The 27,413-nt window shown below is 51.4% G+C and overlaps 2 protein-coding genes and 1 long non-coding RNA gene across 9 annotated transcripts in view; 1 reads left to right on the forward strand and 2 right to left on the reverse strand.

Moving 5' to 3' along the window:
• The first annotated feature begins 9,849 nt into the window (after positions 1 to 9,849).
• On the forward strand, positions 9,850 to 19,813 carry SIGLEC11 (sialic acid binding Ig like lectin 11). Of its 2 annotated transcripts, none has more exons than XM_064580353.1 (9): positions 9,850 to 9,969; positions 10,054 to 10,434; positions 10,627 to 10,911; positions 11,086 to 11,133; positions 14,782 to 15,039; positions 15,122 to 15,406; positions 15,627 to 15,723; positions 15,962 to 16,043; positions 17,526 to 19,813. In XM_064580353.1, the coding sequence occupies exons 1-9, from the start codon at positions 9,936 to 9,938 to the stop codon at positions 17,715 to 17,717; spliced, it is 1,662 nt and encodes a 553-aa protein (XP_064436423.1). In that variant the 5' UTR covers positions 9,850 to 9,935; the 3' UTR covers positions 17,718 to 19,813. The 2 variants fall into 2 exon arrangements, with proteins under 2 accessions (XP_064436423.1, XP_064436424.1); XM_064580354.1 differs by having other exon boundaries at positions 14,818 to 15,039.
• On the reverse strand, positions 10,056 to 12,780 carry LOC135362786 (uncharacterized). Its single transcript, XR_010407990.1, has 4 exons — positions 11,957 to 12,780; positions 11,374 to 11,481; positions 10,847 to 10,938; positions 10,056 to 10,192 (listed from the first exon to the last, which is right to left on the reverse strand). It is a non-coding gene; the product is annotated as an uncharacterized LOC135362786 (long non-coding RNA).
• A 798-nt stretch (positions 19,814 to 20,611) lies between the features above and the next one.
• Positions 20,612 to 27,413, reverse strand: part of VRK3 (VRK serine/threonine kinase 3) — a 39,254-nt gene continuing 32,452 nt past the window's right edge. For all 6 annotated transcript variants that reach the window (XM_064580359.1, XM_064580361.1, XM_064580358.1 and 3 more), the window contains 2 exons: positions 26,868 to 27,016; positions 20,612 to 24,534 (listed from right to left, as the gene is read on the reverse strand). In XM_064580359.1, coding sequence (XP_064436429.1) covers positions 26,868 to 27,016 — 149 coding nt within the window. In that variant the 3' untranslated portion in view covers positions 20,612 to 24,534. The remainder of the gene's footprint in view (positions 24,535 to 26,867; positions 27,017 to 27,413) is intronic.

The raw sequence follows: 27,413 nt of genomic DNA on the forward strand, positions 1-27,413 counted from the left end.
CCAGACCTTTTTTTTTTTTTAAGATTTTATTTATTTATTTGAGAGAAAGAGTGAGCGAGAGAGAGAGCATGAGAGGGGAGGGGGGTCAGAGGGAGAAGCAGACTCCCCACTGAGCAGAGCCCCCGATGTGGGACTCGATCCCGGGACTCCAGGATCATGACCTGAGCCGAAGGCAGTCGCTTAACCAACTGAGCCACCCAGGCGCCCCTAAAGATTTTAGGGGTTAGGGGCGCCTGGGTGGTTCAGTCAGTTGGGCGCCTGCCCAGGCGCCCCAGATCCAGACCATTTATTACTTATATAGCCAGCAAAAGAAAGAGTAGCCAAAGGGGCCAGCTCCTCGTGGTTCTTGCTGCAAACACCAAAAAGGACCACACTCAAAAGGGTCCGGACGCTGCAGCCAGAGTCCTGGGGCATCCCTGCCAAGGAGCCAGCTGTCTGATGAATGCCTCCCAGGGGAAGTTGGGAGGTCAGTGAGAATATGGCCTGGAAGTCACGAAGGAGATGATCCCCTACATCTATTTGTTGAGGGCTTACTATGTGTGAAGTGCTATTTTAAGCCCTTTGTGCGGTTATTTCGGTGAACACAAGAGGATGGTACTGTTAGATTTTTTTTGTTTTTTTTCAAATTTTATTTATTCATTTGAGACACAGAGATATATATAGAGAGAGAGCATGAGCAGTGGGAGAAGCAGAGGGAGAGGGAGAAGCAGACTCCCTGCTGAGCCAGGACCCCGATGTGGGGCTCGATCCCAGGACCCTGGGATCATGACCTGAGCCAAAGGCAGATGCTTAACCACCTGAGCCACCTAGGCGCCCTGGTACGGTTAGATTTTGGATGAAGAACCTCAAGCACGCATTCCATCTGTGCAGTCTCTGCCAGCCACTAACTGGGATGGGAAGGGCTGGGCACACAATGTGAACAAAGTCATGTTCTCTGCCACCATGGAACCTACGTTCTGGCCGGGGAGACAGATTATGTAACTTGGCCCAGTGTAGCAGTTATAAATGCTTTGGGCTGCAATGAACAGCAGACCTGATCATCAGCATACACATAATTTAATTTTTCTCATATACATCTAGATGGGGGGGAGGGGAGCCTGCTGACTTTGTTCAGAGGTTCATAGACTGCTGTTGCTGAGGTCTCTTTGATTCTCTTGATTTTTTTTCCACATAGTCACAAGATGGAGGCCACAGCTCTGGGCATCGTGTATGAATTTGAGGCAGGAGGTCAAAACTTTCTTAGCCTGGTAGATTTCTGCCTATATCTGGTTGTCTAGAGCTATGCTACATTGGCATTTCTTTTTTTTTTTTTTAAAGATTTTATTTATTTGAGAGAGAGAGAGTGAGTACATGAGAGGGGGGAGGGTCAGAGGGAGAAGCAGACTCCCCGCTGAGCAGGGAGCCCGATGCGGGACTCGATCCCAGGACTCCAGGATCATGACCTGAGCCGAAGGCAGTTGCTTAACTGAGCCACCCAGGCGCCCCTACATTGGCATTTCTAGCTGCAAGGGAGGCTGAGTACAGACATGTAGTGGAATATAATTCAGTCTTAAAAAGGAAGTAAAACTCTGATAGTTGCTACAACATGGATAAATTTTTTTTTTTAAGATTTTTAAAAAAAATTTATTTATTTGACAGACACAGTGAGAGAGGGAACACAAGCAGGGGGAGTGGGGGAGGGAGAAGCAGGCTTCCCATGGAGCAGGGAGCCCGATGCGGGGCTCGATCCCAGGACCCCGGGATCATGACCTGAGCCAAAAGCAGACGCTTAATGACTGAGCCACCTAGGGGCCCCAACATGGATAAATCTTGAGGACGTTATGCTAAGTGAAATAAGCCAGTCACAAAAAGATAGTGCGTGATTCCACTTATATGAGATGCTGTTCTAAGTCCTCAAGCTTTATCCAGAAGTGGAATTGCTGGATCATATTTTTCTATTTTTAATTTTCCTGGGAAGTGCCTAACTTTCCGCAGCAGATGTACCATTGTATGTTCCCACCAACGGTACACAAAGTTCCCAATTTCTTCACATCCTTGCCAACACTTGTTATTTTCTGTGTGTTTTTTAATAGTAGCCATCCTGATGGGTGTGAAATATATGCCTAAAATTCTTTTTTTTTTTTTTTTAATTTATTGGGACATCTGGGTGGCTCAGTTGGTTAAACGTCTGCCTTCGGCTAAGGTCATGATCCCAGGGTCCTGGGATCGAGTCCCGCATCTGGCTCCTTGCTCAGCGGGGAGCCTGCTTCTCCCTCTGCCTGCAGCTCCCCCTGCTTGTGCCCTCTCTCTCTCTCTCTCTCTGACAAATAAATAAAATCTTTATTTTTTAAAGATTTGTGCAAGCACACAAAGGGGAGAGGGGCAGAGGGAGAGGGACAAGCAGACTACGAGCTGAGATCATGACCTGAGCCAAAGTTGAACGCTTGACTGACTGAGCTACCCAGGCGCCCTTAAAATTCTTTTTAAAAAAAATTTTAAAAATATATTTTATTTATCATTTGGGGGGGAAGGGCAGAGGGAGAGAGAGAATCTCAAGGCGACTCCATGCTGAGTGTGGATCCCAGTGCAGAGCTCTATCTCGCCACCCGAGATCATGACCTGAGCCAAAATCAAGAGTCAGTCACTCAACAGACCTAGCCACCGAGGGGCCCCTAATTTTTTTAAGTTTTTATTTAATCTCTACACCCAACATGGGGCTTGAACTTACAACCCTGAGATCAAGAGTCGTGGGCTCTTCTGACTGAGCCAGCCAGGCACCCCTAAAATTCTTAATTCAAAAAAGAATCAAAAGCACCTGGCTGGTTCAGTCAGCAGAGCAGGTGATTTTTTTTTTTTAAAGATTTTATTTATTTATTTGAGAGAGAGAGAATGAGAGACAGAGAGCAGGAGAAGGAAGAGGGCAGAGGGGGAAGCAGACCCCCCGCTGAGCAGGGAGCCCGATGCAGGACTCGATCCAGGGACTCCAGGATCATGACCTGAGCCGAAGGCAGACGCTTAACCATCTGAGCCACCCAGGCGCCCATTTTTTTAAGATTTTATTTATTTGCGAGAGAGAGAATGAGAGACAGAAAGCATGAGAGGGAGGAGGGTCAGAGGGAGAAGCAGACTCCTTGCTGAGCAGGGAGCCCGATGCGGGACTCCATCCTGGGACTCCAGGATCATGACCTGAGCCGAAGGCAGTTGCTTAACCAACTGAGCCACCCAGGCACCCAGAGCAGGTGATTCTTGATCTGGGGGTTGTGAGTATGAGCCCCATGTTGGGTGTAGAAACTACTTAAAAATAAAAATCTTAAAAAAAAAAAAAGAATCAAGGGGTGTACTTAAATATACTGTTGATTAAGATATTGATTTGATTTACCAATGACCAAATAACAGAGGCTTTAAGAAGACAGGAGATCGATTTTCTCAAGTAAAAACCCAAGCTGGTCTCCTGAGGTCACTCATGGACCCAGGTGCTTCTCTCTTGCTGCTCCCAGCTCAGTGGTCCTCAAAATTGGGTGTCTATCAGAATCTCCCGAAGGGTTTTTTGAAACAGATTGCTGGGCCCCAAACCCCTGTGTTTCTGATTCAGCAAGTCTTGGATGGGCCGGAGAATTTGCCTTTCTCGCGAACTCCCAGGTGACTCCGTCGCTGCTAGTCTGGGGACCACGCCTTGGAAACCGATATTCTAAGGTGTGTCTTCAACTCGGAAGCGAAGCCACCACCACCGCGACCTCATTACAGCAAGCAGGAAACGGGCCAGAGATACCATCGGAGAGCAAGCCGCCTCCTTTTAAGGACTTGAGCTGGGAGATCTACACATCGTTTCTGCACACTTACCTGCAAGGCAGGTAACACTTACCTGCAAGGCAGCCTGGGAAATGTAGTCTCCAGATGGGCGGCCATTTTCTCAGCCAGAGCCTACGTGGTCCTATTACCATAAAAAGAGGGGAAAAATCAACTTTAGGAACTATGGTCAATGAAATAAAACTGGAAGGCTCAGCAAGCAAGGGTCAGGAATTCAGGGGCTTCTAGACCAGCGGTGTTGTTTGGAAGCCTCGGGGTCGCCAAGACTTTTTCCTGATTTGCAAGGTTAAAACTATTTTCATAATATGGGGCGCCTGGGTGGCTCAGTCGGTTAAGCAGCTGCCTTCGGCTCAGGTCATGGGCCCAGGGTCCTGGAATCGAGCCCCGCATCGGGCTCCCTGCTCAGTGGGGAGCCTGCTTCTCCCTTTCCCTCTGCCTGTCACTCTGCCTACTTGTGCTCTCTATCTCTCTGTCAAATAAATAAAAAATATCTTTTAAAAAAACAAAACTATTTTCATAATACTACTAAAATGTTATTTGCCACCAACCCCCCCCAATCTGGAGTTTTCCTGAGGTTATGTGATGTGTGATGGCATCATTACTCTGACAGCTAACGGAATATGTGCTTGTGAATTCCTGTGATTTAAAAGTTTTGCGATTTTAGGGCGCCTGGGTGGCTCAGTTGGTTAAGTGACTGCCTTTGGCTCAGGTCATGATCCTGGAGTCCCCGGATCGAGTCCCGCGTCGGGCTCCCTGCTGAGCAGGGAGTCTGCTTCTCCCTCTGACTCTCCCCCCTCTCATGCTCTCTCTCATTCTCTCTCAAATAAATAAATAAAATCTTAAAAAAATAATAAAAGTTTTGCGATTTTAATTGCTAAAATTGTAAATATGGATAGGTACAAGCCACGCAAACGAAAGTTCTTTGGGGTTGCTGATATTTCTTTAAAGTGTAAAGGGGTCCTGAGACCAAAAAGGTTGAGAACTGCTGTATTGGGATTTATTTCCACTTAAATTCAAATCTTGAGACTTTGGGCCACCCAAGTGTTGTGAATTGGGGCTGAAATTCCATGTGGGGGCTGACCAGTCCTTAGAGCTTCTCTGAGGCAGATTTTTCCTTTTTCCACTGAGCAGCAAAACAATGCTGGGACAATGCTGAAATTTACTTGGGACAATGCTGAAATTTACCTGAGCCTTGTGTGTCTGGAAAACAGCAACCGTTAAGAAATCCTTCCTAGACATTTCCATTTCAGGAATGGGCTTACTGGAAAGAAGCTCCCTTCCTCATGACTCAGAGAAGACCCATGGATGGCCCCGTTGTTTACCCAAGACAGTGCCACACACAGACCCTTCAAATTCCCCACCCCCCAAAAAGGAGGTTTGGGGGGCTCATAAATGATTAGCTGAACTGTTTTGTCCCCATTGATCCATCAGAGCAAAATGTTTGTTAACCAAACCTAGATTGAGTTGTTCCCCCCGACTCCCTGGAATCCGGAACTTTGGTCATTCTCAGCCTGACCCCTCCTCCACCTTGCCATAATCCTAATAAAGTCTCTCCTTACCAGGTCTGAATTTCATTTTATTAAAGTGAATTCACATAGTATAAAATTGGCCATTTTAAAGCGAACAATTCACTGGCATTTAGTATATTCACAGTGTTGTGCAACCACCACCTCTATCTAGTTCCAGAACATTCCCATCACTCCATGCCCATGGGGCAGTTACTTCACATTCCCCTCACCCCCCACTTGTTTTTGTCTGATGCTTGCAGTTCTGTGCTGGAGGAGTGAATTTAATTCTTGTTCACCCTTGATGGTTTTAGTCTTTGGGGTCGGTAGTGGGTTGAATAATGGCCCCCCAAAAGATACACCCATGTCCTAACTAGCACCTGGGAGCCTATGAATGTGACTATATTTGCAAAAAACACAGATATGGGCTCTAAATGCAATGGCAAGTGTCCTTATCAGAGACAGAAGACAGACACCACCAGAGAGGAGGGAGGAGAGACCATGTGACCACAGAAGCAGAGACTGGGGTGATGCATTCACACCCCCAGGGATGCCTGGGGAAGTCACGTGCTGACCCTGCACCTGCAGGTCCTTAGCTGATGGACCTGAGCTCAACAGGTGAATTCACCTTCATGCCCTGACCCCACCTGGGGCAGCTCCGGGACTCCAGGGTTCAAGGGCTGTGCGGGGCTCAGGATTCGGCTCTCCCCAGCCCAGCTCAGCCTGACAGGCATGTTCAGGTGTGGAGGTACCCCTTCCAAGACTGGAAGAAATGAGTCTCATGTGCAGAACGAGCCAGAGGCTGGGGGCAGCTACTACTGAGTCTTCCCTAATGAGTGGGCAGGCTCTGCAGGACTACTTCATATTTTCACTGTTAGAAGCACAATTTTTCTGCTTTTAAACACTTCAGTGGGGCTCCTGTTGCTCCGGAAATAATGATCCAAATCCCTAATATGGTACCCAAGATACACATGGTCTCTCTCAATATTAGCTTAGCAAGACTGACACACACACACACACACACACACACACGGATGTTATTCCTCGTGAGTCCCAGGAGGCTCTCTACCCTCCTCTTTCTCCCAGGAAGGGTGGCCTCTGTATCCAGGCAACTGGACCCCGGTTGTCAGGCCAAGGAGACCCAGAGGCAGTGATGTCTCCTAGAGAAGAGAAAGAATTAGGGCTCTTCTTTTCCCCTGGACGCTGCCTGGCATTGGGTGACTCTTCGGTCCTCAGCACCCACAATGTGTCAATGCTATGTGATCCTGGGTCCCTGGAATCCTGCTGGTGGCTCACCCCTTCCCCTCATTTTTTCTGCTCATCTACTGGAAAAGCAACGAACTGCTTACTTGATTTGAAAGAAGGGAAGTTTGAGGGGCCCATCTTGCAATTTTGCAGAAATCAAAAAACTGACTCAAACCAAGAGTGACGGAGTTGGAGACAGAGGTCCCGGTGTCCCTGATCCACAGAGCCTCCCCCCGGGGCGGGGGGGGGGGCTTCAGGGCTTCTGTCCACGGGGCCCAGGTCTGGTTGTGGACCATATAGTCGCAATGGTCACTGGAGGGATGGGCAGGGAACACAATGCCCTTGGATCCACACGCCACGGGTTGGGGACGTGCTCTGCTGATGCTGTGTGGTGTCCCTGTGGTACACTTTTAGTTAAAAGTGACAAGTCGCCTCCTGTTTGAGGGACAAGTGGTTGAGGAGTTAAGTGGGGAACCGGTTACAGATGCAAAGGAACTGAAGCTTTCTGTGTGCGGTCTCGGACTGGGCTTGTCCCATTTGGGGACTCAGCAATCTTCCTGGTCAGCAACTTCCCGGCGGAGGCAGGCTCTGCGGGGGGCTCGCTGCGAGCTGACGCCGCGGGGCCACCAGGGGGCGCGCCGAGCCCCGGTCTGGCACCGCCTCCCCCTGGCTTCCTGCCCCCGCCCCGGAGGAGGGAGACAGTCTGTTCTGGGGTCCCCACGACCACCCTGAGGTTCGATGATTCACTAGAAGGACCTGAAGAGGGCGCCTGGGTGGCTCAGATGGTTAAGCGTCTGCCTTCGGCTCAGGTCGTGATCTCAGGGTCCTGGGATCGAGTACCGCATCGGGCTCCCTGCTCCTTGGGAGCCTGCTTCTCCCTCTGCCTCTCTCTCACTCTCTCTCTGTCTCTCATGAATAAATAAATAAAATTAAAAAAAAAAAAAGAATTACAATAGAAGGACCTGAAGAACAACTCCTATTGTTTTAAGCCACCTAGCCTGTACAGCTTTGCTAAGGCAGCCCCGGTGTCGCAAAGACGTGCAGCGACTGCATGGTGACTTAAGTTGTTCAGATTCTAGCCCCTCCAGGGGTCGGACTGATCCAGTGCCTATCTGCTGTGGCCCAAGGCCCCCAGGTAAACCAGGGCACTCTTACCAGGCAGGACATTCCAAGAGCTCAGGGGTTCTGCTGGAGGAGCCGGGCAAAGGCCGGACCAATCTTTGCTTCAGGCTAATTCTTTACTACATGCACAGCTGGGAAGCTGAGGAATTGGGTTGCAGAGAAGCAGGGAGGCCCCGGGTATGCGTCTAGAATTCCGATGTTGTGCCAATTCTTCAAGAGAGAGATGCTCATGGACCCAGCTCCTGGGCGGTGGTGACCACGCTTCCCTGTTGGGGCAGGTCTGAGCCTGGAAGCTTCTCGCCAGAGCCGGCTACGTAATTTGTGGAGCCCAGAGCAAAATGAAAATGTGGGGGCCCTGTGACAAAAAGCAGGAAGAAGCTCTTTCCTTTCTTCCAGGGACTGTCTCTCTTGACCTGTGGTGTGGTTTGGTTTTTGTCTTCTTTACACTAAAAAAAAAAAAAAAAAAAAAAAAAAAGTGATAAAAACACATAAGATAAAGTTTACCATTTAATTTAATTTATTTATTTTTATTTTTATTTATTTATTTATTTTTTAAAGATTTTATTCATTTGACGGAGAGAGACACAGCGAGAGAGGGAACACAAGCAGGGGGAGTGGGAGAGGGAGAAGCAGGCCTCCCGGCCGAGCAGGGAACCCGATGCGGGGCTCGATCCCAGGACCCTGGGACCATGACCTGAGCTGAAGGCAGACACTTAACGACTGAGCCACCCAGTCACCCCAGGTGGCACCTTTTTTTTAAAAAAAAAAATATTTTATTTATTTATTTGAGAGAGAGAGAGACTGAGAGGAGGTAGGGGCAGAGGGAAAAGCAGACACCATGCTGAGCAGGGAGCCTGACATGGGGCTCGATCCCAGGACCCTGGGATCATGACCTGAGCTGAAGGCAGCCGCTTAACAGAGACACCCAAGTGCCTCAGTAGGCAGCAGTTTCAATAAGCAAAGAGAACTTAAATACAGGGCTTATCTTGGGCAGTAGCAAGACCAGTGGACCCTGCACCTGCCCTCCAGATCTTAAAGTTTATATACAGGGAGGCCTTAACTGAGCTCAGTCACCTACATACTGCAGGTGTTCTCAAGGCTGTGAGTCCTTCGAGCAGCATCTGGGAGCAGGAAAGGCACGCAGAACCCACATTCCAAGCACGGGGAGGGGGTGAGGAGCCTCAGTGGCCTGGGTCCCATCTTCTCGATGACCTTCCCCAACAGCTAGTTAATGTCCTGTCCTTCAGGCTTGACTGGGGGGTGGGCACTGTAGACCTTCACAGGTGTCTGGGGCTCCCAACTCTCAACTCAGCAAAGCTCAGACCCTCTCTGTGCCCAGGTAGGGCTTGGGGGTGGGAGTGGGCCTGAGAACCTGCCCTGGGGATGGGGGATGGGGGAGGTGGGGGATGCGGGAGGTGGAGGGTGGGGGAGGCGTGTGATCCAAGGATCCAATTTCCCCCTCCGGTGCTCCTCATCCCATTAGACTTCAGTTACAAAACACAAATTCAAATCTAGGGGCGCTTGGGTGGCTCAGTCAGTCAAGCGTCCAATTCTTGATCTCAGGGTTGTAAGTTCAAGCCCTGCGTCCTTAAAAAAAAAAAACACAAAACCTTAAAGAAGAAATAAAATGATTAAGGATTTCAAGGTGGCGACCTCAGAGAGCGTCCCACCCCAAGTGTGAGGCCCTTCTGAGTGCGGGGACCCTGTGTCCCTGCCGGCTTCTCACTGTGGAGCTAGGAGCTTGTGTGGACTGCAGACACAGCCCAAAGGCTGGCGGGGAAGCTGAGTGCCCTTGGGGAGCCAGAGGGCATTGGGTTTGGGGGGAGTCACATGAGGTGTGGTGCCTGAGGGCAGGAGTCAGGCGGGTCATGTTGTCCCCTGTGTCCCCAGTCCCTGTAGGGAGTAGATGTTTGCCTGGTGAATGAATGAATGAGGGAATGAATCCTGCCCCCAGCACATCACCTGGAGCCCTTTCTCCCCTATTCCCCCTGAAAGCCCCGCTGCTCTGGCCGCCCTCATCTGAGGCCCAGGCCGGGCTCCTTCCCTGTGTAGGGCAAGCCCCGTGTCCTTTCTGCTCTGCTTCTTCCATTTGTGAAAGCAGAAGTGGGAAGAAGGGATTTGTCAGGACTTTGTGGTTCCCTTTCGGAGGTTCCGCTTCCATGGATGGTGACTACCCTCTTCTTCCCCCAAGAAGCTTCCTGTTGGAGTTTCCTTCTGGGACAGACAGGCGGGTCCAGAAGCCAGATGGTCTGAGGACAGGCCCCCGGGATCGTGGAGATGCTATTGCCACTGCTGTCCGTGCTGTTGGCCGGTGAGCGGGCCGAGGGCCGGGGGGGGGGGGGGGGGCGGGCGGTGCTGGTGCGGATGCGGCTGCTGAGCCTGTGTGTCCCCGCAGGGTCCCTGCAGGAGGATCCAGGGTTCAAGCTCCGAGTGCAGGACTCAGTGACGGTGCAGGAGGGTCTGTGTGTCCACGTGCCCTGCTCCTTCTCCTTCCCCGGGGTGGGCGGGAGCAACTCTACACCCGCTTACGGCTCCTGGTACCAGATAAAGAATAATCCCAAAGTGGATGTTCTCATGGCCACAAACAACCCAGCCAGAAGAACAAAGAGGAAAAACAAATTTCCATTCCACCTTCCTGGAGACCCTGGGGCCGGCAACTGCTCCCTGAGCATCACGGATGCCCAGAGGGGCCACGGTGGAAACTATTATTTTCACCTGGACAGAGGTCTCACGAGACACACGTACAAGAGTAACAGGCTCACTGTGCATGTGAGAGGTAGGGAGGGTCCCCAAGAGTCAGTCACGGGGGCGGGGCATGTCCTCAAGGGCAGAAATGGACCCTCTGCTGCTCATCTTTAACGGGGAGAATGGAGCATGGTCTGTTCAACGTTGGGGTGAACCCAACCTGTTTCAGAGGCACACACGGGGGTCCCCTCTGGGGTCCGGCCCCTCCTTCTCTCCTCTCCAGCGCTGACACAGACCCCAGATATCCGGGTCAAGGAGCCCCTGGAGTCCGGCTGCCCCAGCCACCTGACATGCTCTGTGCCAGGGGCCTGTGATGGGTCGATGCCCCTCACCATCTCCTGGACAGGGACTGCCCTCAGAGCCCCGGGACTGGACTTGGAGGCCTCTAACTCCTCGGAGATCCTGCTCACACCCCGCCCGCAGGACCACGGCACCAACCTCACCTGTCGGGTGACCTTCCCCAGGGTTGGCGTGAGCACCCAAAGCACCATTATGCTCAACGTCTCCTGTGCGTGTAGGGCCTGGACTCGGGTGCCTGTGGGGTAGGGCGGGGGGGCTCAGAGGGGCTGCAGGGAGGACACAGGACTTGTCTGTGTCAATTCCCATTCCTGTGTCTCCTGGGGGTGGGTGGCGGGGAAGGGCCAGCTCCGACCCCATTCGTCAATGTGTCTCTCTGTCCCAGATGCCCCACAGAACCTGAGCATCGGCATCTCTCGAGGAAATTGCACAGGTAGGTCGGGAGGCCCCCCCGCTAAGGCTGGTTGGGAGCAGATCCCCCCGGAGAGCAGAGCCTGGAGCTCGAACCCAAGCCGGGAGGGCCAGGGTGACACACAGGGAGAGCAGAGTCAGGAGGCCCCCCCTTCACTGAGTGACAGATGATCTTTGCTTACTATTCATTATATGCAAAGACTATTTGTCACATGCATGCAAGTTACAAAGAATCACCATCGAATGAACACTTGGTACTCACCACCCAGGTTAAGAAATAGAACAGGGGCACCTGCCTGGCTTGGTCTGTGGTGCATGCGACTCTTGATCTTAGGGTCGAGTTTGAGCCCTGCGTTGGGCATGGAGCCTACTTAAAAAAAAAAAAAAAAAAAAATAGAACAGCGACTCCACCTTTCGAACACCCTAAATGCTCTTTCCCAATTTCAGCCCCTTCCATCTGGCCTCAGAGAAAGCCACTACACTGGATGCTGTGTTACCATCCTATTTTATTTTACTTTATTTTTGATGAAGGTATAATTGATGAACAAATTGTATATATTTATTTATTTTTTAAAGATCTTATTTATTTATTTGACAGAGACAGAGATAGCGAGAGCAGGAACACAAGCAGCGGGAGGGGGAGAGGGAGAAGCAGGCCTCCCCCCGAGGAGGGAGCCCAATGTGGGACTTGATCCCAGGACCCTGGGATCATGACCCGAGCCGAAGGCAGACGCTTAACGACTGAGCCACCCAGGCGCCCTAAGTTGTATATATTTAAAGTGTATAACGTGATGATTTCATGTATGTAGAGTCGATATACCTTTACACTGCTAAAGGATGCATACCATCCAGTTAATTAACACGTCCATGTATCTTCTATTTTCTCATAATTTTCCGAAATACGTGTCTGGCTTCTTCCACTCAGCATGACGTGATCAAGGTTCATCCCTGCCGTAGCACGGGTCAGCGGTTCACTCTTGTTAGGCTGATTATTTTTCCGTTGTATGGAGAGACCACCATCCATCCATCCATCCGTCTGTCCTCGGATGGACATTTGGGTTGTTTCCACCTTGGGGCTCCTGTCGACAGGGCCGCTCTGAACATTTCCCTACAAGGATCTATTTGACTCGCCGCTTCCAGATCTTTTGGATCTACTCCTAGGAGTGGATTTGCGGAGTCATGGCCCCCTATTCTGATGTGGCTCCACCTCATGTTCTTGCTTGTGGCTGTAATTTCTGCCTCTCCTTGTCTGTAGGTATCACGTTAGTTTCACATTCCACTCTTTTAAGATTTTTATTTATTTGACAGAGAGGGAGGGAGAGAGCGAGCGCGCACAAGCAGGGGGAGCAGCGGAGGGAGAGGAAGAAGCAGGCTCCCCAATGAGCAAGGAGCCCGATGTGGGGCTCGATCCCAGGACCCTGGGATCATGACCTGAGCCGAAGGCAGACGCTTAACCGACTGAGCCACCCAGGCGCCCCTCACATTCCACTCTTGATGGGCACTTGAGTTGTCCCCAGATTTTAGTTTTCATGATGCTGCTTTGAACATTCCCCTCGTGAACAGAAGTGTTTCCCTAGGGCGCCTGGGTGGCTCAGTTGGTTAAGCGATTGCCTTCGGCTCAGGTCATGATCCTGGAGGCCCTGGATCGAGTCCCGCATCGGGCTCCCTGCTCAGCAGGGAGTCTGCTTCTTCCTCTGACCCTCCCCCCGTCTCATGTGCTCTCTCTCTCTCTCAAATAAATAAATAAATAAAATCTTTAAAAAAAAAAGAAGTGTTTCCCTAGGCTGTACCTCACAAGTCCTGTTGAGCACAAAGTTTTCTCAGCGATCTTATGACAATGCAGATGTGACTCACACAGCCCGAGGGGCCTCTGGTTCTGCATTTTTTTTTTTTTATAAAGATTTTATTTATTTTTTGACAGTGAGAGAGAGAGCACAAGCATGGGGAGTGGGAGAGGGAGAAGCAGGCTCCCTGCTGAGCAGGGAGCCCGACGTGGGGCTCGATCCCGGGACTGCAGGATCATGACCTGAGCTGAAGGCAGTCGCTTAACCAACTGAGCCACCCAGGCACCCCTGGTTCTGCATTTTTAACCAGCTCCTGGAGGGTGCCAGCGCTCTGAGGGATGGGACTGTACATTTTATGCCCAGGAGCAAAACTGTGGGGTCTCGGGGGTGTATATTTTCAAAGCTCCTAGATAAGGCTGTCACAGAATAGTTCTGGAAGGCCACATGAGAAACGGCAATCAATGTGGCTTTTGAGGAGAGGGATTTGTTGCCTAGGGAGTCAGCATGGAAAGGAGACTCTGCTCTGAACTTCCCTTCTTCCTCTGTGAATTTTATTATTTATTTATTTTTATTTATTTATTTTTTTAAAGATTTTATTTATTTGAGAGAGAGAGAATGAGAGAGAGCACATGAGAGGGGGGAGGGCCAGAAGGAGAAGCAGACTCCCTGCTGAGCAGGGAGCCCAATGCGGGACTCGATCCAGGGACTCCAGGATTATGACCTGAGCCGAAGGCAGTCGCTTAACCAACTGAGCCACCCAGGCGCCCTGTTTATTTTTTTTTAAAGGTTTTACTTATTTATTTGACAAAGACACAGCGAGAGAGGGAACACAAGCAGGGGGAGTGGGAGAGGGAGAAGCAGGCTTCCTGCCGAGCAGGGAGCCCGATGCGGGGCTCGATCCCAGGACCCTGGGATCATGACCTGAGCCGAAGGCAGATGCTTAACGACTGAGCCACCCAGGCGCCCCTCCTGTGAATTTCAGAATGCACAATGTGGATGCCCTACTTACCCTGAGACAAGGGGGAAGGCGGAGGGAAGGAGGTGAAGAGGTAGAGGTCACGTCCTGAAGAGCCTTGAAGGGTTTGGTACTTGATTTTTGGATACTTGAGTGAGGGGTGTCCAGCATTTCAGAACAGAGAAGAAGTGTAGTTGAGAACGCTCACCTCGGGGTGCCTGGGTGGCTCAGTCGTTAAGCGTCTGCCTTCGGCTCAGGTCATGGTCCCAGGGTCCTGGGTTCGAGCCCCACATCTGGCTCCCCTTCTCCCTCTCCTGTTCCCCCTGCTTGTGCGTGCACTCTGTCAATAAATAAACAAAATCTTAAAAAAAAAAAGAATGCTCACCTCAAAGAAGTCAGTGTCCATCAGTGGATGGATAAACACAACGGAGTCTGTCCATGCGACGAACATGATTCTGCATGAACAGGAGCGAAGCACCAGCAGGTGCCACAAGATGGGAGAACCTTGGAAATGTCACGCGACGCAAAAAGAGCCAGACACAAAAGCCCACGTGGCGCGTGATTCTATGTACAGGCGATGTCCAGAATAGACAAACCCATAGGGACATAAAGTAGGTTAGGGGTTGCCAGGGGCTCGGGGCTGGGGGGTTGGGAGGAAGGGGGGAGGCAGCTCGGGGGGTACAGGGTTGTTTTGGGGGGGTGATGAAAATGTTCTAAAATTGATTGTGGTGATGGTCACCCCACGACTCCCTGTAAGTGGTGTGTAAATGGAATTGTCTGGTATGTGAGTTATATCACCATAAAGGTGCTTGCAAGACTACTTGTGGAGATCCCTTCCCAACTTAGGGGAAATGGAGAGAGAAATAGGGTCAGGGCTTCAGAGCCTCCGGCCTGGACTCAGAGTGCGCGTTCTCTCCCCCCCGCCCCCCAGAACTGACATACCCGGGGAATGGCTCGTCTCTTCCAGTCCTTGAAGGGGAATCTCTGCTCCTGGTCTGTGCTGCTGAGAGCAACCCTCTGGCCACACTGAGCTGGGTCCTGGGGGGACAGACTCTGAGCCCCTCCCAGCCCACAGACCCTGGGATCCTGGAGCTCCCTCAGATACAAATGGAGCATGAAGGAGACCTCACCTGCCAAGCTCAGAACCCGCTGGGCTCCCAGCACGTCTCCCTGCATCTCTCTGTGGTCTGTGAGTGTGGGGACCCCTGGGGGCAGGCTGCCCGGGGCCTGGGCAGGAGAGACACCGCTGACCCTTCGCCTCCCTCCCGCAGACCCCCCGCGGCTGCTCAGCCCCTCCTGCTCCTGGGAGGGCGAGGGGCTGCACTGCAGCTGTTCCTCCCGAGCCCAGCCGGCCCCCACCCTGCGCTGGCGGCTGGGGGAGGGGCTGCTGGAGGGGAACCACAGCAACGCCTCCTGGACCATCACCTCCAGCTCGGCGGGGCCCTGGGCCAACAGCTCCCTGAGCCTCAGCGGGCCGCTGGGCTCTGGCCTCAGACTCAGCTGCGAGGCCCGGAACGCCCACGGGAAACAGAGCATGGCTATCCTGGTGCTGCCAGGTCCGGGGGCTGTTGGGGGCCAAGGTGTAGGGGAAGGGAGTCTGGGTCCTAGAAAAGACGGTCTGGGGGTGGGTCCCCTCTCCCGGGCCTGCAGGGGAAGGGGTGAGAGAAAGGAAGGGTGTGGGGGCTGAAGAACTGAGAGCCCGAGTTCCTTGGGAAGAGGGGGCACCAGGGTCCTGGGGCTCGGAGGGAACTCACCCGAAACCCCACTCACCTGCAGGGAAGCCTGAGCTTGGGGGAGGATTCGTTCTGGGGGCTGTCGGGGGTGCTGGTGTTGCCGGCCTGCTCAGTCTCTTTCCCTGCCTCATCTTTTTCATGTGAGTGTTGCCCCTGGGAGAAAGGGTGTGTGGGGGGCAGAAGGGGTCCGAGTCCTGGGATCCCGGGCAGCCCCAGCCGGAGGGGCCTGGGTGGTGCCCAGGCCCTGAGAATTGGGGATCCCAGCCATGCCCATTCTCACGAGTTGACAGGCTCTGTACGTCCCCTCCTGTCAGCCTCTTAAGCGGGGGATGGTAGTGAGTCCGCTGGGCGGCTGACAGGTCCTGGCCTCCCCGTCAGGGTGAAGATCTGCAGGAAGCAAGCACTGGAGCCGGCAGCTCGTGGGAAGGATGTCGCCTGCACGCTGGGTCCCCTCTCCCGGGTGAGTGATGAGTCCTCTGTCCGTCAGGATGCCATCTGGCCACCACCCCGGGATGGCCATGGCCACACCCCTCTAGATGACTTAGATGGTCGTTATGCCCCAGACAGACTTTTGTTCCCAGGCCAGTGACCTGGGAGTCACTCTCCCCTCTGCTCTCTGACATCTTGCAGAGCTAAAGACAATTCACGTCTGTCCATCTTCCTGTGTTCACCTGGACCCTCCTTCGCCTCCTCATCCCTCCCTGGACCCCAGACCCATTTTCTCCTCCTTCCTCTCTCTCCTCCCCGACACAGGATGCTAGATGGATCACCCCAAAATGACAAAGTTCAGGGGCCCCCCAAGACACTCTCAGGTTCAACAGCTCACCGGAAGGACTCACAGAACTCACTGGGATCTGTTATGCTCGTGGTTAGTTTATTACAGGGAAAGGACACAGATTACAGCAGCCAAGGGGAGAGCCACCTGCAAGAACCTTCCAGGTCTCTCTCCCAGTGGAGTCCCATAGACAGTGCTGATTCTTCCCAGCACCGGTGTGTGATAAGAGGCGGGGGGCGGTGGTATTGCCACCAGAGAAGCTCACCCCAGCCTTGTGTCCTGTGTCTATTGGGGGTCGGTCATGTGGGTATGGAGCACCTGTATGTCTGACCTTTGTTACGCGGTCTCCAGCCCCTCTAGAGGTCAAGCTGATACTGTGTGGCCCAAGGCCCCAGGTGAACAGAGACATTCCCATCAGACAGGACCTTCCATTGGCTTAGAGGTCCCCTCTCAGTGCTGGGGCGAAGGGTCAAACCTTTCTTTGGGCATGATGAGCCATTTACTGCACAGTATCTTTTGCTTTTAGGGGTTCATGGTATCATTTTGTGATTGTGTTTGCCTGAGCTTCTGATTCTGAAATGCTGAGTGATCCCTGAGGGCAGTTCAGTTCTGAGCAAATCCCTGTCCTTCTCACACCACCCACCCCATTCCTGAGTGTCCTATCACAATTTGCTATTAGATAGTAATATAATTGACTACTACCATAATGTCAGCTTCCCCCAGTGCGAACTAGCTGGAGGTAATGGATGATGTCTGCTTTGTTCCCCACCGAAGAGCCAGGGCCTGGCACGGGTCAGCTGTTCCAGAAAGTGGCAGACACTGGGGCCAGACAGACCTGGGTGTTAATCTTGGCCCTAGCAACAACTCAGCGTGTGATTTTGGGACATTTACTCAGCCTCAGTTTCTCCGCCAATAAATGGGGATAATCGTGTCTCCCTAATGGCTTGTTGTGAGGAATCTAGGAGCCTGGCAATTGATTACCAAGGGCCAGGCATTATTAGTCTCAAATACTTATTGAATGAATGAATGAATGAATGGGGGCGCAGCCAACGTTTGCAGAATAGATGAAAGACTAAGTGCTCAGTTTCCAGGTCTGCTTGTGGATCCTCTTTGCTATCTGCCAGCTCCCATTACCCTAATTGGACCCCCTTCTTCGCTTCCACTCAGGGTTGCCAGCCTGAGTATCCGTCAGGCACCCCCCCACCCTGCCTGCCCCCAGCCGTGGCCGCTCCCACCTTGGAGGAGGACCAGGAGCTCCATTACGCCTCCCTCACCTTCCACGAGCTGAGGCCCTGGAAGCCTCAGGACCCCGAGGGCCTCAGCACCACCAAGTATTCAGAGATCAAGATCTGCAAGTGATGACCCCAGACTCCAGCGAGCTCCCGCGACCTCTGGGTAGAGAGTCCAGGGCTTCTCAGGAAGGGAGACATCGGGGGACAATTCCTGAGAGAATAGTTTGCCATGGAAATGAGTTACCAACCAGTGAGTGGGCATCCCACTGGTGTGGTGATGGGCAGAACGGGGCTCAAATTTCAGCCCGGCACCAATTACAAGCCCGAGTCCCAGCAAGTCACTTGACTTCTCAGTCTCCCCCTCTGTGAAGTGGACGCAATAAACCTAACTCACTGGGCTGTTGTGGGGCGTCAAGGTGGCAATGAACATGAAGGTCCAACAAGGGTGCAGGTGCAGAGAGCACCTTGCCCGAGCTCACGCCTCTTCCCAGGGCAGCCCACCTGGTGTCAGGGTCTGCTCTGGCCCCTGCCTCTGCAGGGATGGTCTAGCTCCAGAGGCCCCACCCCACCCCACCCCCACCCCCCAGGATCCCTGACCCCCGGGGTGCTTCCTCAGGAACACTCTGAGCCTGCTTCCTGGGAACCCAACTTGTGTATTTTCACCACACAGAAAATCATCCACGGCTTTTCTGAAAGAAACGACAGGTTATCTAAATTATATACCTCTTTCTTTATATGTCCCGGATGTTTTCGTTCTCCTCAACAGGGTCTTCTTTTTGTAGAATTGGCTTATAAAATTCCTTGCAGTTATGGTCTGCGTCCATTAACACTGCAATATCGTGTCAACCTTAAAATAAAAACCGCCAGCTCCTTTACCAGCGAAAATGGATCTATTGGGTGAATAAACGAGAGCTGTGCACCGCAAAGAGCGTTGACGTCCAAACCGTAGGCAAGTCTGAGGGACAAAGCAGAACCACGCATTTATGGAGAAAAGGGGCAAATGGGAAAGGCTGTTATAAACTAAAAGTCCATTGGAGTAAACTGGGAGTTGGAAGTGTTCTGGCTTCTCATTGGTTGAGCTGTTGGGGGCGGGGAAGGGTGGGACTAAGAAAAGCCAGTCTTCCTCCCCCTGATAGTAGAGTAGTAGCCTCGTGGTGCAAGGTCAAGCCCGTGCAAGGTCAAGTCTGTCTCTTCCGGTTGGGTCTGCAATTGGCTATGCGTGGTAGGGCATTAGAGCGCTCCCTGCCGAACCCACCCGCTTCATTTCAGCGCGGGTTTCTTTCTTTTTTTTAAAAATATATTTATTTGCGAGAGAGAATGAGAGACAGAGAGCACGAGAGGGAGGAGGGTCAGAGGGAGAAGCAGACCCCCCGCCGAGCAGGGAGCCCGATGCGGGACTGGATCCAGGGACTCCAGGATCATGACCTGAGCCGAAGGCAGTCGCTTAACCAACTGAGCCACCCAGGCGCCCCAGCGCGGCTTTCCTGTTAATTAATTTTCACTGTAGTTTTTGCAGTGATCACATCCAATTTATTCCCTTTTTCCTTTGAATGTCCGTTTACTTTTTTTTTCTTAGCATCAGGACCCAATATAGTGTCAAGGGGCGCCTGGCTGGGTTAGTTGGTGGAGTGAGTGACTCTTGAACTCGGGTTTGTGGGTTCGAGCCCCACATTGGGTGTACAGATTACTTAAAAATAAAAATCTTTAAACAAAATTTCAGTGTGCCAAATTCCATCTTTTACGGCACAATTCGCTTTGCCCTTCTTCAGGGTTATGCTGCATCTCCTGATCAACATTACTTTTTAAAAGTGGTGTCTACTGACCAAATAGAAGCGTTGTTCTCACTTCTTATTCCCTTCTTCAACACTGTACAGGATCATTCCATTTGTTCCCATGCTGGTATTTAGTGACGTTCATGTAAAAGAATAAAATTCTTCAGGGATTAAAACCGTTTTGGAAAGGTCATCATGGAAAGGCTGCAGTAACTATCCACTTCAAATCAGAAATTCTCTTTCTGTTCTAAGTATAGCCTTGATAGGGGCGCCTTGGTGGCTCAGTCGGTTAAGCGTCTGCCTTCAGCTCAGGTCATGATCTCGGGGTCCTGGGTTGGAGCCCCTCATCGGGCTCTCTGCTGAGCAAGGAGTCTGCTTCTCCCTCTCCTTCTGTGCTCACTCGTGCTCTCTCTCTCAAATAAAAAAATAAAATCTTAAAAAAAAAAAAAGAATAGCCTTGATCCATAAAGAGATAAAATTTTCATCAATTCTTTAACATATTCAAGAAGTTTTTGTTTTGTTTTGTTTTTTAAGATTGACTGACTTTGAGAGAGAGAATGAGCGGGAGGGGCAGAGGGAGAAGGAGAGAATCTTAAGCAGACTCCATACCGAGATCACAACTTGAGCCGAAACCAAGAGTGGGATGCTTAACACAGAGCACTTAACACTGTTTTCTGTTCTTTCAATTTGCAAAATTCTATTGCTAAACAGATACTGGAAATTAAAAGTAAAAAAAATAAAATAGGCTTCCCAACGTGGATTATTTTATTTCAGTTTTTAAAGATTTTATTTTTATTTTTAAAAAAGATTTTATTTTAAAATAATCTCTACATCCAGCAAGAGGCTTGAGCTCACAGCCCCGAGATCAAGAGTCACACGCTCCACCACCTGAGCCAGCCAGGCGTCCCCATGGCTTATTTTAAACGTCAAGAATTTGGGTGGCTTTTCTTCAGAATGAAAATATAATTTCAGCACTTCAAATAAACAAACGGAGGATTTTCTCAACTTTATTTTTTTTTAAGGTTTTTTTATTTTATTTATTTGAGAGAGAGAAAATGAGAGACAGAGAGCATGAGAGGGAGGAGGGTCAGAGGGAGAAGCAGACTCCCCGCTGAGCAGGGAGCCCGATGCGGGACTCGATCCCGGGACTCCAGGATCACGACCTGAGCAGAAGGCAGTCGCTTAACCGACTGAGCCACCCAGGCGCCTCAACTTTATTTGTTAAAGAGTGCCACTGGGGGGTTTTGAATGAGAGAGAATTGAAAAATTCTGCAAATACAAACAAATCGCCACAATCCTTTGATCCCTCAGTTGCAACAGCACAAGGGGTAAGAAAACAGTTGCCCGACACTTCAGTGTCAGTAGAAGAGCCCACGAGGCTGTTTGAGCAGCATTGTGTAGAAAGGCAGGGCAGCCAATGCCTCCCACAGAATCCTGCTTTGAATAAATATTGTCTACATCTCCCACAAACAGCCAGCAAAATTTATATTTGTAGTATCTCCCATCAAAAGCAGTAAAATTCTTCCTGTTTACTGCCAACTCATTGTGAAAAATAGGACAACAGGGCGCCTGGGTGGCTCAGTTGGTTAAGCGACTGCCTTCGGCTCAGGTCATGATCCTGGAGTCCCGGGATCGAGTCCCGCATCGGGCTCCCTGCTCGGCAGGGAGTCTGCTTCTCCCTCTGACCCTCCCCCCTCTCATGTGCTCTCTCTCTCTCTCATTCTCTCTCTCTCAAATAAATAAATAAAATCTTAAAAAAAAAAATAAAAAAATAAAAAAAATAGGACAACAGTCCCAACATGGAGGTGCTTATGCTAAGCCCCATGTCCCCAAATCCGGGCATACAGTTTCGGCTCTCTCAGATGCGAAATCTGAGTCACTCAGGAATCGCCCTGATCGGCACCAGTCAGGTAATTTGCCTGACAGACCCCTGAAGGAAAGCAAACTTGCAACAAGCAACCTGTTTTTTGGCCTCCTACAACTTCCTTGCTCCCGCCCCCTTCGGCCCATAGAAGTCTTTCACTTCGTCCAGCTCCCTGGAACACCTATTTGCTCCATTGGATGCTGCCCAATTCATGAATCATGGACTAGAGCCAATAAGATCTTTAAATTTTGCTTGGTGGAGTTTTGTTTTTTTAACCTCAGTAAGGGAGTCTCCGTGAACATTTGCTATTGTTTCTGGGGTCTCATCTGGAAGGGATTCTACTTGTACAAGTCTTAGAAACAAGCTTTGATCACAAGAAAAGTATTTCAGAAGTCAGGGGAAATGATTTTGTCCTTCCCAGCTGCTTACTGGGGATCCCTCTTGGAGACACACCACATACCTGCATTTACTGAAGGCTCACAGGTGTCCTGTAGTAAAAATTATTTATTTTTTTAAGATTTTTTAAAAAAGATTTTATTTATTTATTTGAGAGAGAGAGAATGAGAGACAGAGAGCATGAGAGGGAGGAGGGTCAGAGGGAGAAGCAGACTCCCTGCTGAGCAGGGAGCCCGATGCGGGACTCGATCCTGGGACTCCAGGATCATGACCTGAGCCGAAGGCAGTCGCTTAACCAACTGAGCCACCCAGGCGCCCTATTTTTTTAAGATTTTATTCATTTATTTGAGAGAGTGAGAGAGAGAAGGAGCAGAGGGAGAGGGAGAATCAGTCTCTCCACTGAGCAGGGAGCCCGATGTGGGGCTTGATCCCAGGACCCCGGGATCATGACCTGAGCCGAAGGCAGATGCTTAACCGACTGAGACACCCAGGCGACCTGTAGTAAAAGTTATTAAAAAACAAACAAACAAAAATCCCGCTCCAAAAAACCCACCACCAGCCCCTGTACCATGAACATCTGATTAACTTTGGGCCAGAGTTCCACGTGGGGGCAGAGGCGAGGTGTAGAGGACAAATGGGGTCCAGCCACCATCCACCGCAGGGTGGCATGTGAGTCATTCCCACTCCCCTGGGCCATGTGATTCTCCTCTAATGCAGATGACAATACCCTCCTCTTGCAGAGGTCGGGGGACAAGATGCCAAGACACGCAAGGTCCAGAACCTGGGCTCTATAGACAGACAAAAGCGGGTTTGGGGGCAGAGGGAAACTGTCTAAACTCTCCCTGCTCTGCCTGGTCGTGCGATTCTCCTGCTGCCTGAGCAACACTGGGTCCCAGCTGACTTTGCTCGCTCAGAGACGAGGGCAGAGGGCAGAAGACAGAGGACAGAGGGGCTGTGGGCAAGTGCACCAAATGGCAGGGGGATGGAAGGGCCAGATGTCGACACCGTGACCATCCTGTGACCTGATATGGGGCCCTGAAGGGCAGCTGACGTCCCTATTCTTGTGGACTTGTGAACAGAGAGGCTCTTTAAGCAGGAGATTTTCAGGTGGGTTTTCTCTCTCATTGAGGAACATCCCCTTCTGGAAAGCGCTGTACACATCTGCTTTCAAGTAGGAAATGATCAGTCTGCTAATCTCCCCTGCGTCCCCTGAGCAGGCAAGAATCGGGGAGAATCAGAGCAGGTTCTTCCCCGACCCGGCCTCTGACCTCCCCCATGCCAAAGTAATGGTGGATGAGGGGCGCCTGGGTGGCTCAGATGGTTAAGTGTCTGCCTTTAGCTCAGGTCATGATCCCAGGGTGCTGGGATCGAGCCCCACATTGGGCTCCCTGCTTGGCGGGGAGCCTGCTTCTCCCTCTCCCTCTACTGTTCCCCCTGCTTGTGCTATCTCGCTCTCTCTTCAAATAAATAAATAAAATCTTTAAAAAAGAAAAAGTACTGGTGGATGATTCCAGATCCTCAAGACCAAATCTGGGAGGTGAGTGTATCCCTCTGTTCTGAATCCCTTCCAGTCTAGTCACTGACCACACGCTGCTGGTTGGGCTTCCTCCAAAATCTGTCCACAGGCCCTCCCTTCCTCTAGCCATGGCCACTGCCCAGGTCTCACACTCCCAGGGAGGGGGTCGGCTGTGCTTGCTTCCTCCACCACTTCTATCCAGGCTCTCTGCAAATGCGCCTCCCCTCCCTGGGACCCTTGGTCTCCATCACAGCACTGTGCCTTCTCTCCAGCGTGTGGAGCACAACCCAAAGTTGTCTCATTTAATGCCTTCTCCTTCCACTTGACTGGAGGCTCCATTAGCTCAAGGACCTCAGTGTATCTTGTTCATTGGGATCCTCCTTGAGCAGGGAGCCCGATGTGGGGCTTGATCCTTGAGTGTCAAGATATGCCTGCTGAATATTTGTTTCATACAAAGAAGGGTAAACGTATGGAAGAGGAAGGGTACATGGATGGGAGAATGAGCAGATGGATGAAAGGATGAAAGGTGGGTGGGAGGGTGGATGATGGAAAAGTATGTGGAAGGATGGATGGGTGGATAAATGGATGGATGGATTGATATACAGATGGCTGATGACTGGATAGATAAATGGATGGCTAAATAAATGGATGGGTGGATGGCTGGAAAAATGATGGGTGGATGAATGGAAGAATGGATGGATGGATAGAAGGATGGGTGGCAAGATGGATGGATGGATGGAAGGATGGATGATGGATGGAAAGATGGGTGGGTGGATGGATGGATGAATAAATGGATGGGTAGATGGCTGGATAAATGGATGGGTAGATGGGTGGTTTGTTGGATGAACGTAAGAATGGATGGGTGGATGGATGGAAGGAAGGAAGGAAGGAAGGAAGGAAGGAAGGAAGGAAGGAAGGAAGGAAGGATGGATATCTGCATGAAACTTTGGATAGGTGGAGGAAAGGTTGAAAGGATGGACAGATGGAGAAAAAAAGAAGGTAAACTTTTCCAAAAGGAACTCCTTTTGCAGACACTCAACTCTCCAACTGCAGTGAAACAATTTATTACCAAAGGTGCCAAGAGTAGCAGGACGGGTCCCCACTGAGGGGGGTGGCTCATCCCCCACCATGAGTTTCAGGGTCTTCTCTGTCTACAACCCCAGTGGCTGGCGGGAGATGATAGCTGAAAGGACGGGACAGTCGAACGGAGGAATTCACATTGTCTGGAGCTTAACTGTGGGTTCCCTGATGCTAAGCAAGACTGATTCAAAGTGTTGCTTAAAGCAGGCATGCACATTCAAGGGATCTTTCTAGAAGCATATCTGTGATACTACGGCAGCCCTTGAGTCACATTTCTTGTTTTGTTTTTTCCATTTCAAACCTCGAGTCAAAAGTTCTGGAAGACAATAAAAATGGCTGTTAGTGTCCTATTCATTCAAGGAGCACCCATGAAACCTCTACTGTGTGACAGGCACTCTCTAGAGACAGGCAATACCACCATAAACAAGAACCTTTGCTGGGCTTACGACTTAGAAGAGGGGGTAGAGACGCTACAAATTGAACACATGCTTCCCACCAGACGGGGATGGGGCTGTGTGGAAAACCAGTAATGTGATGAGAGGGGGTGGGGAGGTGCCTCCCTGGGGCAGTCAGGGAAGGCTCAGGTCTGAGAATCAATAATGAGGAGCCAGTCATTCTAAGATGAAGGGGAAAAAAGGGAAATGGCAAGTGCAAAGGTCCTGAGGTGGGATCAAGCTTGGCCTGGTTTAGAATCTGAGGGGAGGACAGTGTGGCTGGCACAGAGTGGACTGGGAGGTGAGGGGAGGTGGGTAGGTCAGCCTCGCAGGCCAAGGCAAGGAGCTGCCATAAAACTGAGGTGGGATGATCTTCCAGTTACTCCAAGGTCACCAGGCTCTTGGAATAGCACCTCCTCATTAAGTTCCTAACTATGGCACAAACCTGCTACTGAGGGGACTTACTCAGTTTTAGACCAAAACCACCATGATCCTGGAAGGGGCTGTTAGGTTTTTTTAGTTAGTTTTTTTTTTTTTAAGATTTTATTTATTTATTTGTTAGAGGGAGAGAGAGCACAAGCAGGGGGAGGGGCAGAAGGAGAGGGAGAAGCAGACTCCTCGCGGAGCAGGGAGCTCGACACAGGACTCCATCCCAGGACCCTGGGATCATTATCTGAGCCGAAGGCAGACGCTTAACTGACTAATTAGGCCGCCCAGGTGCCCCTAAATAAAATCTTTAAAAATAAAATAAAATTTCCATTGCACCGGGCGGACAGGAAGGTGCTGCAGGACCGGCCAGCACCGACATGAAGCCTGGAGTCTCGGTCGGTAAATATGGGTGGGGTCTCTGTGCGTGTGGCCATCGAGGGGCCGGCGGGATCGCAGACACAAGCCAGACAGAGGAGACCCGCCCTCATGGAGCTCACCACCAGTAGGCGACTATGCCAAGTGACTGTGCCGCGCTCTTGGCCACCCCCAGGGAGATCCTGGGAGAAGGGGGGAGCCAGAGACCTGGGGGAGATGGACCAGGGAGGCTGGCCACTGCCTGGAGGGACAGGATAAGTGGATGAGCGCCGTGGGACAGGGTGGGGGGCAGGTGGTCTCCTGGACAGCTGTCTGCTGAGCTGGAGAGAGGCAGGGGGCAAGCTGTGTGGGTGGAGAGGGCCACGCCTCCACTTTTGGAGAGTCTCTGTGGTGGTGGCCCGCTGTGCATTGTGGGGCACTGAGTGGTGTCCCCAGCCTCCACCCACTCCATGCCAATAGCACCCTTTTCCCAGCCGTGACAACCAAAAGTGTCTCCAGACACCCCCTGGGGGCAACATGGCCTCCCTCCGAGAACCCCTGGCTTAGACAAACACTGAGCTCTGATTCCAGCCAGCCATGAAGACACAAATCACAACTCTGTGGACAGAGGGGGGCCCCGGGGAAGCTTCGCTTCAGAGTCCACGCAGCCTTGCTGGAATTAACTGGCGAGTGAACTTAGTTTATGTAGTTTTGACCTCCCCCAAATTTCTGCACACCCTCCCAGGGGCTAACGGGAGTGCAGACAGGTACACGGCTCGGACAGAGGGGGATCCAGTTCTCTTTCAAAACAAGAACCCCCTCTGCAGACACACACGCACACCCGAGTGAGGCCCGTGCACACAGGTGTTCAAGGCAACGTTGCTTGTAGAACAAGCACCCGGGAAACCAAGCAAATGCCCAGCCGCTGGTTATGAAGAGTAGCCTTCCACCCACCAGGAAATATGGTGCCGCCATAAACAAGGTCGTGGACCTTCTGTGCTGACAGGGAAGAGCTGGGTGTGGCACCGGGCACGACAAGGGGGTGGGGAGTCAACCCAAAGGAAAGCAGAGGCTGCAGATGGACGGATGGATAGAGGGATACAGAAACAGAGGGATGAAGAAAGAGAGAAAGATGGAGAGAGCGATCGCATCTTGATTCTGTTTTCCTGGCCCCGAATCCAGTCATGCCTAAAGCTTTCCCCTTGGAAGTTTCTTGCTACAAGAGCCCATCAATCCCCCTTTTCCTTAAAGCCGATTTGAGTCAGCTTCGAGCTACTTGCCATTCCCGAGGGCTGGAAGGTTCAAGAACCCTGTGGAAAAGTCCAGCATCTAACTGGGAGTTTGGCCCTGGAGTAAATGGTGTCTGGGAAGTAGGGGTGGGGGTATGGGGGGGTGGGGCTCAGACTCACGAACTCCTCCTATCAGAACCCACCTATGGAACCATGTGGACGTCCACGGGGTCGTAGGCTGACACCCACAGATCCCGCAGCGGTGCTTCTAGATTGTTCCTCAGCATGGCGTAGGGCGGCTTCTCGTCATACCCGAGGCTCATCACCACCTTCATGTACTCCTGCAGGGTCTCTGTGGTCAAGACACCCCCCACCATGAGAGAGGCCTGAGAAGGGCCCCCAACCCAGAGCCTGGGGGGCTGTGCCCAGTCTCCACCATGGTGCCCATTTGCTCAGTGCTCCCTCTGTGCCTGGAACTGCCTCAGGCACTTTGATTAAATTTTTATTTTTATTTTTTTAAATTTTTATTATTATTATTTTTTAAGATTTTATTTATTTATTTGACAGAGAGAGACATAGCGAGAGAGGGAACACAAGCAGGGGGAGTGGGAGAGGGAGAAGCAGGCTTCTCGTCGAACAGGGAGCCCGATGTGGGACTCGATCCCGGGACTCCAGGATCATGACCTGAGCCGAAGGCAGACGCTTAACGACTGAGCCACCCAGGCGCCCCCAATTTTTTTTTTAAAACA

Source organism: Mirounga angustirostris, unplaced genomic scaffold (genome assembly GCF_029215605.1).
Source record: "Mirounga angustirostris isolate CCGP_5_RB_7025 unplaced genomic scaffold, mMirAng1.0.hap1 SCAF_16, whole genome shotgun sequence".
NCBI lineage: Eukaryota > Metazoa > Chordata > Mammalia > Carnivora > Phocidae > Mirounga > Mirounga angustirostris.

Excerpts from the sequence above, each read along its gene's own strand:
- SIGLEC11 (XM_064580353.1), top strand. The coding sequence starts at position 9,936 with ATGCTATTGCCACTGCTGTCCGTGCTGTTGGCCG. Across the intron at positions 15,407-15,626 it reads GGCTATCCTGGTGCTGCCAG|GGAAGCCTGAGCTTGGGGGA; the intron begins GTCCGGGGGCTG and ends ACTCACCTGCAG. Across the intron at positions 15,724-15,961 it reads CCCTGCCTCATCTTTTTCAT|GGTGAAGATCTGCAGGAAGC; the intron begins GTGAGTGTTGCC and ends CCTCCCCGTCAG.